Source organism: Grammomys surdaster, unplaced genomic scaffold, assembly GCF_004785775.1.
Source record: "Grammomys surdaster isolate TR1022 unplaced genomic scaffold, NIH_TR_1.0 170, whole genome shotgun sequence".
In the NCBI taxonomy this organism is placed as follows: Eukaryota; Metazoa; Chordata; class Mammalia; order Rodentia; family Muridae; genus Grammomys; species Grammomys surdaster.
In genome coordinates, this window is record NW_021604618.1 from 18,069,348 (window position 1) to 18,082,946 (window position 13,599).

Genomic DNA, 13,599 nt, shown 5'->3' on the forward strand with positions numbered 1-13,599 from the left:
CATTCTGATGTAAAGATCTAGAAACTAGCAGTGCTTGCTCAATTTGGGATCCACCGTTAGTATTGGACTTTGGACACTGTCGAGAAAACAAAGTAGTAAAAACTAGAGGGGAGAAAAGAGCTCCTTGTATATGATTTTCGTTTTTGAATTAGAGTATTTACTTTAAAAAACGTCCTTACCCTTTGGGTGTAGGAGATTGAGTATGTGATGTAGTGATTATGCATCGAGAGGCAGCAATGCCACAACCAATTTTCACTTGAATCCCACTCTGGCTATTGACTTGTTCTCATGACCTCTGGGACATTCCTTGAGCAATAATGGGGATAGAACCTACACCAGGGGAAGTTACTGGGATTAAGTGAGTCTTTACAAGAAAACCCTCAAAGCACTATCTAGTAAACATCCTATCCAGTTTACTTAAGCAATTCATTACTTAAATAACTAGATATAGGTTATCTGCTGAATGCTATGCTAAGTAAATTTTTCTTGTGCTATCTTTTTGATTGACAGATGGTCACTGTATGTAGTGCTGATTTCACAAATATAAAGTCTTTCATGCTTATGTCCACACACTCCCCCAGTCTTGTTGCTTTCTCAGTATTTCTCTGTGTTCTTTCATGCATATATACGTATGTACGTGAATGTGTGTGTACTTGTGATCTATGTAAAATTGAAGTTCCACAAATGAGAGGAAGCAAAAAATATTTGAGTCCTTTTTTCCAGAAGTAGACATCGTTTTAATCTTTATAACTGTTTCTAAACCACCTTTTGTTTATTTTCTCATCTGTTGACTGACATCTAGGGTGATTCCATAACTTGGCTATATATTACCTTATTTAATCTTAAAACCAGCCTCATGAACTACAAATTTTTATAGGTAAAGTAATTGAGGTTTTGGATGAAAAAATTTATCAACAGGGTCTTATCTAGGCCAACCTTCCAACTTACACTTTACAACAAATGAAAGCAGTAAACCGTTTAAATGTGCTAAAACCTAAGCAGATTTTCTTCCATTCCCTCAAAACGTTTAAATTTAAAGAGAACACACACATACCATATGCCCATTTTAGAAGCAAAGGTTAAAAATATAATTTGAGGGGCTGATGCTCTAGTATGTTAACCCAGAAGATCCTGTTTTTACACATTATTGTTCACCCACTATTTTGGGCGCCAGGAATATAAGGAGGTGAAATTGATATTCTACTGTCAGTTGTTTTAAGATGCAGAATTTAAGTTCTCAACAAAAACAGCATTGCTTTCCGCAAGAGAGGCTGAATAACTTTCCCAAACTGCAGGCTTGCTTAGCTTCCGCTCACCTTTCTTCTTTGCAGGCCCTCTGTTCAGAGCCCCAGAACTGGGCGTGTCTGAAAACGTATTCAAAACCCGCGCTCTGCCAGAGCACTTCCGGGTTTCCAGCTCCAGGCTGGAGAAGCACCAGTGAGACCCGGCCCGTGAATTGTAAGACGGGCCGTCTGTGTTTCTCGCAGCTGGCAGAGTGGTTTCAATGAGCGTCTGTGTTCCGATCTCAGGGAGGTGATGCTGGGGACACCTACTCCTAAAGACGCAAAAAGAATTCGGTCCGCAGCTGCCACTTCCTGGTTGCTTTGCCCTTACCTAAGATGGCGGCTGGATGCCTTCGTTTTGGCTTACTGCGGCTGCTCAGTACACTCTGCCAGCGCAAACAGTTCTACAACCCGCCTCTCCCGCGGAGGTGAAGCTTGGGACGCTGCGTGTCTCCGCCCCGCGGTGTAGCTAGTGGGTGTGCTTTGGAGGCACAGGGTATAGCTAAGGAACAGGAGGGCCCAGGGTCGTGCAGCGCTCTGCCCTTCCCTAGCTTCTAGGCACCAAGCCTGCACGAGCCCAAGGGTGATTTTTTCCGTGGGCCCAATATGATACTAACCAAAGCCCAGTACGAGGAGATAGCCCAGTGCCTAGTGTCTGTACCGCCCACTAGGCAGAGCCTGAGGAAGCTGAAGCAGAGGTTCCCCAGGTAAGTCCCCATCTCCCCTCTCACAGCCTTTTACCTTCAGCCCAGTTCCCGCCACCCTGGCAGTCACAGAAGCCACGTGTCACACACAAATGGGAGGAACATAGTGACGGGTTAGGTCGAAGATCATGTGAATGCTCTCTCCCTTTCACCTGCCTACCATACAGAACACTTAATGGCTGAGGTCCCTGAAGCCACTCCAGGATTTGGAGTTGAATCCAAGTCAATAGATGTTTATTGAAAACCTGATAAGTATTGCGGGCGTGGGTGTGTACACATAGTAGGTGCTTCATAGATGACCAGTGGTTATCTATGGTTAATGGGATCTTTGCAGCGTAAAAAACGTGAATTGGCAGTTCATCGCACTGGCTTGCTGCCAACTTGGCATAGACAACTAAAAATGGTAGATCTAGAATAAACCCCTTTGGGGTTGCCACTGGTTTTACAAACAAGAGGGCCTAGGCCCAAAGGGGGCCTTGTCTTGTTGATGATGCAATGTAAAGATTCTTACTAGAGACGAGGACATTAGTGTAGGTGTCACACTTTTGAGTCTGGACGTTTGGATCTCGAGGTCTGAAGGTTTCTCATTGTGTGCATACGTATTCCCTGTGGGTTTCATAGTTTTCACTTTGATGTGGTATTTTAGGATTTTTCCACTTGCTAGGAAAAGTCTCTTAGAGATTATGTAATAATAGATTTCCCATTTCAAAGATATGAAAACTGAGACCCAAGCATTACTTGAGAACCTGTTCAAAACAACTAGGTTATCATAATTAATATGTTAAATAATACAGAACATTTTGTGCATATTTTTTTTCATATTCAAAATGTATTATGACATTGAGCATAGTTACTCCTAATGGAGAGCTTTCCTATCAATAATGCATAGCCTTCGACCATGTATCACCAGAGATATTTCATTGAGAATGACAAGTTATTGGATAATAGGTATCAATACAAATTGAAGCATATATTTATGACCTGATATTTGGTAGACTAATTTTCCTAGATTCTAAGGAGAAAGGCTCTCCTTCCAATATTGTCTATACTTAAGGGTGATAGTATCCCTCTATAGCTAGGGGATGTTATCATAGTTGCTGTTCAAGAACACAGTTGACAAGTTGGAATTTAATTATTGTCATTAGCTTTTCTGAGTTCTATCTATGAACAGTGGCTGACCATCCAGGGGAAAAGGTATAAGATGTATGTATATATCACATGTATGTTATATAGTGTATAGAATGTTATTGTATCATATGTGTATACATTGCTGGGGAGTTTTGGAGGTTTTTTGATACTTTGCTATCATTACGTACACATATTACTACTTACAAAGGAACATTATTGTATATGTACGTGTGTCAAGGTGTGTGTGGAGATCACAGGACAATTTGGAGTTGTTTTTCTCCCTCCTTCAAATGAGTCTGGCAACGGAACTCACGTAGTCAGGCTTGGTGGCAAGTACTTTGATTCACTAATCCTTAAGTATTTACTAAAATTTAATTTAAAGCTGAGAAATTAAATAAAATACTACTCAATTTGTTTTTGAATAGTAGTATTACTTGTTAACATTTTATGTATAATAGCCATAATTCCAAAAAGGTTGAGACATGGTTGTCTACTTTTGCAAATTTCTTTAAGGTCTGGCTTAAAAAGCTGCATCTATTTTTATACTTAACTGGTTGTCATACTTAGGTGATAAAAGGATAAGAGGAGGGACTGGAAAAATGGCTCATTGAGGAAAGTGCTTGCTATGCAGGTATTGAATTTGGATCCTATAGGAGGTGATCTCTTCATGGTTCCTTTTTTTTTTCTCGAGACAGGGTTTCTCTGTGTAGCCCTGGCTGTCCTGGAACTCACTCTGTAGACCAGGCTGGCCTCGAACTCAGAAATCCACCTGCCTCTGCCTCCCAAGTGCTGGAATTAAAGGCGTGTGCCACCACTGCCTGGCATGGTTCCAAGTCTCTACTGTTAGGTATTTTGGCCAAGGTCACATCCATTGACTTTTGAGAGCCTCCCCCATCCCATGTCTCTGAGACTTCCTCGAGATTTCCCACCCACCCTGCCCCCACCCCTACCCCAGAGGCAGCTGCAGATTTCCATTCACTCCTGGCCATCTGAGCCTCTCTCCCATCTCTCCCCACGAGGTATTTTTCCTTGATTGGTGATTGATAAGAGAGGGTCCAGCCCATCCCTCAGTGGTCTTGCAATGTAAAAGAAAATGACTGAGCAAACCATGGAGAATAAGCCAGTGAGCATTGTCCCTCCATGGTCTCTGCTATAGTTCCTATCTGTAGGTTCCTGCTGTAACCTTCCTTTGTGATGAACTGTAACTATAAGCTGAAATAAACCCTTACCTCCCCTAGTTGCCTCTTTGGTCCCTGTTTTATTATAGCAATAGAAAGCAAACTAACACAGGGACTATTGCTGTGACCCACCCGACCCTCCCTGTTGTAAGGAGGAGGGTTGCAATGGAAGCCCTAGCAGTCAAGAGGTCATGGAGAGGCCCTGTCTTAAAAAATATGGAGAGCCATAGGAGAAGATAGCAGATGTGCCACCAAATGCACATGCACATGTGAGTGTACCCACAGGCATGTGGTCATACACACATATACATTGCCACAGAAAAGAAAGAGAAAGCACTAAGAAACTCGAGCCTTATATGTAGTTGCAAAAGAAAAGAGTAACTTAATAGGCTTTTTAGATAACTGTAGATTCAAAAAAAAAAAACCCACTGTGGTGTTTTTGTTATCCAAAACTTAACAAATGCTAGCTTCTTGAAGACTGTAATGTGGGATAAGAAGCTCATCAAACATTTGTCACCTTTGTGCGTTGTAACCCAGCGGCCTGTTTTGAACTTTAGTGGGTCTAATTTTACCTATGTGATATTGATTTGAACCTTCAAAATGTTGTCACCTTTCATTCTACTGTATGAAAAAAAATCACATTTGCTAATCTCATCAATGATCTCATTAGAAGTCTGTAGGACTTGAAGCTGTCAAGCTATAGTGATGGATATGAGCTTCCTAATATTTGAATTTTCCCTTGAAAGCACAAATTTTACCATTGGCAACACATGCTATTAGTTGTTTTCCTCGAAATGACAGGCTCACGTCATTTGTATCTTAGAAAAACGTCTGCCAGATACCCAAATCTGAATAATAATATTTCATTCATTGTTTATTCAAGTAAGAATTGTATTCCCTGGGAACGAAATGGCTAGCTCAATTCTCAGTCAGGTGAGTTCCACCACAGAGATACCATGATATCTTGCTATGTGGTCTTTGTCTTGACTTCTAAATTCAGCATACAGAATTTTAGGAGGATGTGGTTTAATATTACTAATTAGCAAATATTCTAAAGTGAAGCAACTATTTTATTTTTTAAGCTGAGTGGACATGAGTTTGAATATGGCTGTAGTGCCCTGGCCTCAATTTGTAGTTAGGTATTGTAAGTTAAAGAATCTATCAACTTGAGTGAGGTTGGGTTAATGGAAGGGCCCAAGGGAGGGAAAGTGAAGAGTTGGAAATGTATCTACTGTAGTCTACAATAGGCACAAATATCAATAGACTAGAAAGAGAAATAATATTTTATATTTTTTGTAAAAAAAAAAAAAATAGCCTTGACCTTGTAGACCCTGAGACGGATGTGGGGACTCCAGGAGGCCATTGGTTCTACTTGAACGCAACCACTGACTGTTTCAGATCAAAGCATAGTTATTTCTGAAGGCTGTTGATGGGGGTGGACAAGTGACTTTCAAGAAGATTGCTAGTTTTTTCACCTGCAGAACACAGGAATATCTGTCTCTGCAACTTTTGCCAGCATTTAGCAGTCATTATTTACTCTTTACTGTGTTGAATTAAGAATAACTTTTGGTAATTTGAGCTTATATTAGCTTCTTTTTTCTTTTCTTTCCATTTCTCAGGCCCAGATAGAGGTTTTTATCCAGTCAAAAACAGTAGTATTTCTTTGGCCTATAACTGCACCTAGTGTTTTTAAAATTACAGAAAGTTGTTTAAGTTTATGCATAGTTTTTGTTTAACTTTCCTTTTACATTAATGGAGCCACTTAGTGTTCTGTGCCTACCTTTCTGTGGGAGTATTTGTTTTTATGAAATTATTATTTGTTGGATGAGCTCATGTTGGATGATTTTTTTTAAGTCTTTTTGTTGTAGATGTTTTCTAGTTTGCTTTTAAGTATTCTGATTTTAACTCCCTTAAACTTCAATTTATGCTTCTTTTTTTCCTTTGTTTTTGTATTTATGTTTTAGATTTTTGAGTCTTTTTGTATAACCCTGGCTGTCCTGAAGCTCCTGATGTAGACTGGCCTGGCCTTGAACTCATAGAGATCTGTTTCCCAAGGGCAGGGATTAAAGGTGTGCACCACCACACCTGGCTCCTTTTGTTTATCTGTCAAGCTCTCACTTTGTAGACCAGGCTAGGATTAAAAGCTTGTTTGCCACCACTCCTAGCTCATCTTTAAATTCGTTTTGTTTGTTTTTTGAGACAAAATTTCCCTGGCTGTCCTTGAACTCACCTTGTAGACCAGGGTGGCCTTGAATTCAGATTGGGTTACCTTAGCCTCTGGAGTGCTGGGACTAAAGGCTACCATGCCCAGCTTTACATGAGTAGTGTTCCCAGTTGCAGTTCATTTTGATATCTGCTTAGAGGCATACATGTAAGTTTTCTGCAGCATTAATTTTATTTTTTATGAGCCCGGTGGTGGTGGTGGTGCACGCCCTTAATTCCAGCACTTGGGAGGCAGAGGCAGGGGGATTTGAGTTCGAGGCCAGCCTGGTCTACAGAGTGAGTTCCAGGACAGCCAGGACTACACAGAGAAACCCTGTCTCGAAAAAAAACAAAAACAAAAACAAGAAATTTATTTTTTATGCCATGCCTCCTGAGGGAAGCCTTACTTCCTAGGGCTTTGTTTTCACTAAAATTGCAAAATGATGCCATTTCAAGCCACCTCATTGAATTTAGGCATTCCTTTTTTACCTGTCCTTAGAATCTTCTCCTTAACCTGAGGGATATATCTCAGGAACAGGTCCCCAGCACACACAGGGTCTGGGTCCAGTTCCCAGCATTGTTTAAGAACAAACAGAATCCTCCACTTGATGCAGAGAGGCAGAGCCTTGTGAGCTTTACTACTTTATATTTTGAAATCTGCCCTCATTCTATTGTCTCTTCTCTGCTGTTTAATCGTAGTGGATCTTTCTGCCTTTAGCAGTGTACTATATGAGTCTAGTACCTAAAGCTATTGTCAAGGTTGTATTCACTGTCTATGTTTTATACTTTATTTCCTGGGTTTCTGATTCAGGAAGACATTTCCAGTCCAATTCAATCAACTGTTCCCCCTAAGATTGTGTTATATGCTTTCTTGTACAAACACTATTTTATACATTATATGTGTCTGTAAATATGTTTGAACTTATAGAAAATTTGTAGGAGTATACCAGAGAGTACCTTATGCCCTTTCCTGTAAATGTTAATATTTTGCATGACAGTTGGACAAATTGTCAGAATTCAAAAATAGTTTTAACATGATATAGTCAGTTCCTTTGCTCATCTTTATGGAACTCCACAGTTCTCCCCTGCCCCTCACCCCCAACACACACACACACACACACACACACACACACACACACACACACACAATTGACCTTGTTGTGGCATCATACATTATCATTTAGTTTTATCACACCCAGGAGTTCTCCAGTATGTGAAATTTCCTGTTTGTCTTTCATGATTTTGATATGTCCGGGGAGAGTACTGATCAGTTGTTTCCAAAGAGTCTCCCCCTGTCTGTATGCTTTTTGCTTTCTTTTAATAGATTTAGGGTAGAATGTTTCAGCAACAGCACCCCAGAAATGGCCTGGCCTTCTTAGAGCATCGAGTCAGTGGCATATGATGTCACGTGTCTTCTTATTGGATATAACTTCATTCACTTCACTATGATTTTGCCTGCCGAGTGTCTCTAGGGTAAGGTTGCTACTACTCTTTTTATTGAATGCCTTTGAGATATGACATACAAGTATCTTGTTTCTTATCATACCTTTACTGTTTTCCCAGGGAATTGAGTGTCCATCATACATCTTTCACAAAACTCAGTAGTTATATTTACCTAATAGTGGTTCAGGTTTTACGAGAGTAATCAAGGCCAATATTGTCTACTATTGTAATTTTATGGGAAACAACCCTTCTATAAGGCCATGATATTCATTGGTATTCGCAGAATTTTCCACCACTTTATCTTAAAACATTTGATATACAATAATTCACTATGTATTTACTCCATTTGTGACACAAGGATTAAAAAAACAAGGTGTGCTATAATTAATTTGAGTAGCCTATAGTACTAACAAAACAGATTAAAACATAACTAATATCTCTATATAACAGAATTATAGAATTTTAGAAATTGAAAGATTTCTTGAACAGGTCCTATCTATCTATCTATCTATCTATCTATCTATCTATCTATCTATCATCAATCATCTATCTATGTATTTTGAGATGTGGTCTTACTATGTAATCCTGGCCTGGCAGTACAGGCTCACAGAAATCTGTGTCAGTGCTGGGATTAAAGGTAAGTACTATCACGCTTATCCTTAAGTAGTATTCTTAAAAGAGATATACATTCATTGGAAATTCTTTTTTTTTTTTTTTAAGAGTGGATAGATAGACATGCCTGGTATTTTAAGATACTCAATTTCTTCACAAGCTTTGTTTTATTTTATTTTTTAAAGGTTTATTTATTTTTATTTATATGAGTACACTGCATTGGATCCTATTACAGATGGTTGTAAGCCACCATGTGATTGCTGGGAATTGAACTCAGGACCCCTGGAAGAACAGTTAGTATTCTTACCCGCCGAGCCATCTCTCCAGCCCTGTTGAAAATTCTTTTACTAGTAAACTAAGCCCTCTGACATATGTTTCTGTTTTTTTTTTTCTTTTTTTAAATCATGCATTGATTAGTCAATTGCTTCCAAGTGAGTTACACATCAAACTTTTGAGATCATGACTGTATATACCCTCTTGCTAAATCTTTCCCCTCAGGCACTGGGCTCTGGTTTTTCTAATTGTGCCTTCCAGATTTGTAGGCATGATTTTTCTGTGTTGGTCCCAACATCTACTATTTTCCCATCCTTAGATAGTAGCTTGGGCAACCATTCATTCACAAAAATAGCTTCAATTCCTGTTCCAAGTAAAATCTCAAAATTAGTAGTTAAAAATTGTGGCTAGGTCCCCTCTGCTTGAAAAAATATACTCAGCCATCTTCTTGAGCTCTTCATCTATCTTTAGCTAGAATACCGGAGTGAAGGATGCTTCTGCTATGCCTCTGCCTATGTTGAATTTACTGGTCTTTAGTGGACTTAGGAGTCTAGTCTGGTTAGTTACAGACTAGCACAAAATATTATTTAATTTGTGTTTATTGGAAGTGGCCAGGTTTAATTTGGTTCAGCTGTGAGCCACTGTTGTCTTTGGAACAGCCCCTGTTGCCCACATAGGATGTGCTTTATGTTGTCACATCTTCTCACAGGGCATCTTCTGTTTTATATTCTTGCTTTTTGTAACCATTTGTCCTTCAGAAACCACATGCTAGTGTCGGTCAGTGCTCCCTCACTGTAAGAGGAGGAGACATATCTCAGAGCTCATAAGTAGAGGAAATAGGATTCAAATTCAAGTGGAGTCTGTCTCCTGATCTTATTTCCTTGTGCTTCCCGTTAAGTTCCTTAAAGTTAGTGAGCGTTAACACAGAGCAGGTGAAACACTTGGTATAGTGCAGAACTGTCAAGACTGTAAGGACTGTGAGTGGGATCACTGTTAGAATGATGTCATTTGTCTACAGTAAGTGAAATCTCCGAGTGGTACCATTTTCATACATATGTATACAATTTTGTGTTGAGACAAATAGAAATATTTATGTGGACCAGTTGATGATGTGATGCTGAATAAATAAGATTTGATTATCTGATATTTCAGCAAATATCAGAAACTTGCCTTTTATATTTCAGTGTTTCCTAGTTGATTCATGACACTGAATAACTTTTTGGCTTTGATTCACTAATTTTTAAGAATCTCAGTGGAGTATTACAATGTATTATTGATGTTCTTAGGCTTGGTTTCCATAACTGAAATAGTATTTCTGTTGGCCTTGTTTCTTGAAATTGAGTTGAGTGGTGGTTCTTAATTTGTGGTTGGTTTTTTACACTCTGATAATGTTGTGGTGAGCCCAACTTCCAGAATAACAGGTGACAATGGCTCATAAAGGGAGAAAAAGGCTTTTATTGAACCTGAAATGTTGTTTATGGCTTTGCCAAAGGATTACAATTAATTGACAAGACATTAAAAAGTAGTATTAATTCATATATTCTGCAGCTATCTAGATATACTTCTGTAGCAATTATCGATTAGGATGGGCTAAGAAGTGAATATAATTATTGTATACTCGTCAATAATCTTACAAAGTGTTTTTTTTTTTTTTCTGTAAGACTTCAGGTTCTGATTTTGTTATCATACTATAGGTTAGGTCTCTGTTTTTCTGAGAGGTCGTTTTGCTTCTGTGTGGCCTCTCTGCTTAAGTTTTAGATTTCATGAGATATTTGCACTTTTCTGTATTTGTAGCACTGCAGAGGCAAGATGAGCATGGATTCTCGGTAAAGGAGTATTTAGGAAAACCCTTAGATAGCATCATTCTGACAGCCACAGGTTGATAGTTTTTCTTGTTAGTTTTGTGGGGAGGTTGTTTATATTATTAGAATACTAAATTCACGTTAAGTCATTGTTCAGGCACCATACCTAAGCTCTCTCAGCAATAACCTATATGAGAATGGTAAAGGAGATTACATATTTCCTTAGGAAAAAAACATTGAGGGAAGTATGAGGCAATAATATTTTATTATCTAACTGTGACTTAATGTGGGGTGAATTTAATATTATTTTTTATTTTATTATACTCTTTGCCATATTGGTTGAATTTTCTTTAAAGACAGAACAATACGTAAGTAAGTAATATGTTATAGTTAAGTCTGAAAAGTGGCTTCATAATAAAAGTCATGAAGGCTACAGGGGTGAACACTAGTTTTTGATGTTGTTGTTGTTTTAATGGTGTTGTTGAAGGTAAATGCTGTCAATCTTTTGATGGAAACTGTCTTTCTCTTTTCCACTGATAAGTTGCGGACCCCTTGGGCTGTTTTATAGAGCACACTGTGGCTGATATGAAACCTTAACCGAAGGAGAATAGGGAAAGAGATAACTGGATGTGAGACTGTGGGGTTCTTGGCGCCAGAAGAGAGTGATCTGCTCCCCATGCATCTGAGATGGTTGTTATATAGTGAGCTGGTGTGCGGGGATCCAGCAACAAAGCTGGTTGCGTGTTGATCACGGAGCCACCCTTTTCTGACCACACTGTGAAACTAATACCAACTCCACATTTTCTCTCTTTCCATTCCTCTAGTTAACAGTCCCTCAGAATCCAAATCATGTCAAGGGGCCCTAACATGGTTTTCCACACTTTCAAGTGTGCCACTTGGTGGAGGTGTGGTCTTTCTGTTCACTGTTGATTCTAAACAGAAAATATTTGTTTTCAACCTTCTGCCTTGTTCAGACTGTAACCTAATACATTTTGGGGTTCAACAATAGGATTCCACAATTCTCATTTCCAAGCAAAGAGTAGAAATGTCCCAGAAACTCTTTTTTTTTTTTAATTTCTTTTTTTTTTTTTGAACATGAAATGCTTTTTTATAGCATGTTTTACAAGGGGAGGGGGTAAGAGGGTCCAGGTGGTGGAAAAGTACAAAATCTTCTTGGCCTGTGCCTTGACCAGAAACTCTTTTAAGTGTTTAAAATGTAGTAGTTCAGCTTCCAGATATGTTTAAAACTATTCAACTTAGCAGCCTAAATTTAAGAACATAAGAGTAAATATTTTCAAACAATGAAATTCATGTAGAAAGAAAGTAAAGTAGATTCATGTCTTTTGATGCCATTGTTCAGTAAATATTGCATTACTGCCTTTCTCCACCTAAGTGCTGGGTCCTAGTCTCTTTTGTGATTGTCCTGGGAGCAGAAGTCATGTCTAAGCCCCAGACTTAAAATACCTGCTGCTCCCTGTCCTTTCCCCTTAACTTACTTACATTTATTTAAAAAAAAAAATGTCATTGTTATGACCTAGGCTTCGCTCTTGGAACAAGAAAGAGTAAAGCTAATCTAACTCTAATCTTATGTTTATTCTGTTGGAGGAAATGGGCGATAAAGCAGACCCTGGGCATTTACAAGGGTTATCATTTAAGGCTGTTGAAAATCCTCAAGTTCTCAGTTAGCATCTTGTAGGATATCCAGAGCCTCCAGACCTGCGGGATGAGAGTATTTGGTTAAGCTCACTTATCAGCCAGTTCACTCACTGCTTCCTCAGATCAGCTGTGCTGGATGAAAGATTTGGATGCGCACACAGCAGGCTTATGAGTCACAGTTCATAGTGTGTATGTAATCAGTCTCAGGTAGTGGGAGCCAGGCCTATAGAGATGGAGGATAAACACCTTGGCTTGACATTTGTTCTCGTTGGCATGCTGTAGTCCTCTGAGACCCTGCTGCTTGCAGCATAGCACCTCTGACTCATAGTGGAATAAGACTCTTGTAAGTGTCTCATGTGTAGATAGGATCTCAGAGGTAAAGCAACATTTAATCAGCGTCCCTCCCACCACACTAGAAATTAGACTGGCAGTAAATGTTTTCAATTCTTTTTGTTTCTGTCTACAGTTTCTTCTAGCTGCTATCTTTTGTTTAAGGTATATTATTCTGCTATTTGTTTTTGCTGATAATATTGGTAGGCAAAGCTATAAAATTTGATATTAACTGGCACTTCAAGCCTCATTTAGCTAAGATGGTAAATGGACTGGGGCTATGAGACAGACTCCATTGTATAAAATTTAAAGAACCCACAGACTCTTACAGCCTGCCTGTATCAGCCTACATGGAACACACCGCTCATAGATATTATTTTCTGACAGGTGGATGTAAAAGTTGTCTAGATCTGTATTTTCTGCAGCCAACTAATAATGTGGACATATAAAGATAAAATTACCATTAATCACCAATTTGCATTTGGAATTTTTGTTTGCACCGTGGTGGGCACATTTGTTACCTATGTGTATAGATTAGAACTGATCCTGATCATTAATGCTAAAATGCAGAAACTTATAGAGAAGCCACTTTCCCTGCTTTCTCTGTTTCTGTAGGCAGAACTCTCCATGCTTACTCCTCAGTTGGAGAACCAACTCCTACCTCATCAGTGCCCAGGCAGGTACCAGTGACAAGAGAGTGAATGCAGCTGGCCTGGTTTGGATTGTGGCAAAGTCAAAGCAGGATTTTGTGCACTGACAGGGCAGCTGCTGCTTTGTGCTGAAGGGCTGTGGACCTAACTGCTGCCAGGGCTCCTCCTTAGGCATCCAGTAGAGATCTTACTCCCCCACCTCCCAATCCTTTTTTTAAAGAAAAAAAAAAAAATCCTGAGTGTTTAATGTTTTCAGTTTGCTTGAATTTTTAAAACACCATGTGGGCCAACATTTTCCTGGCCAAACAGAGTAAGTCTGTGGGCTGAGTTTGGCTGAT

At 39.2% G+C, this 13,599-nt stretch overlaps 1 protein-coding gene across 4 annotated transcripts in view; it reads left to right on the top strand.

Moving 5' to 3' along the window:
- The first annotated feature begins 1,757 nt into the window (after positions 1-1,757).
- Positions 1,758-13,599, top strand: part of CUNH15orf41 (chromosome unknown C15orf41 homolog) — a 197,977-nt gene continuing 186,135 nt past the window's right edge. For 3 of the 4 annotated variants that reach the window (XM_028767111.1, XM_028767112.1, XM_028767113.1), the window contains exon 1: positions 1,758-1,990. In XM_028767111.1, the coding sequence (XP_028622944.1) occupies positions 1,890-1,990 (101 nt within the window). In that variant the 5' untranslated portion in view covers positions 1,758-1,889. Of the gene's footprint in view, positions 1,991-5,011; positions 5,227-7,819; positions 7,969-13,599 lie in introns of those variants that run through there. The other variant, XM_028767114.1, reaches the window with a different exon arrangement.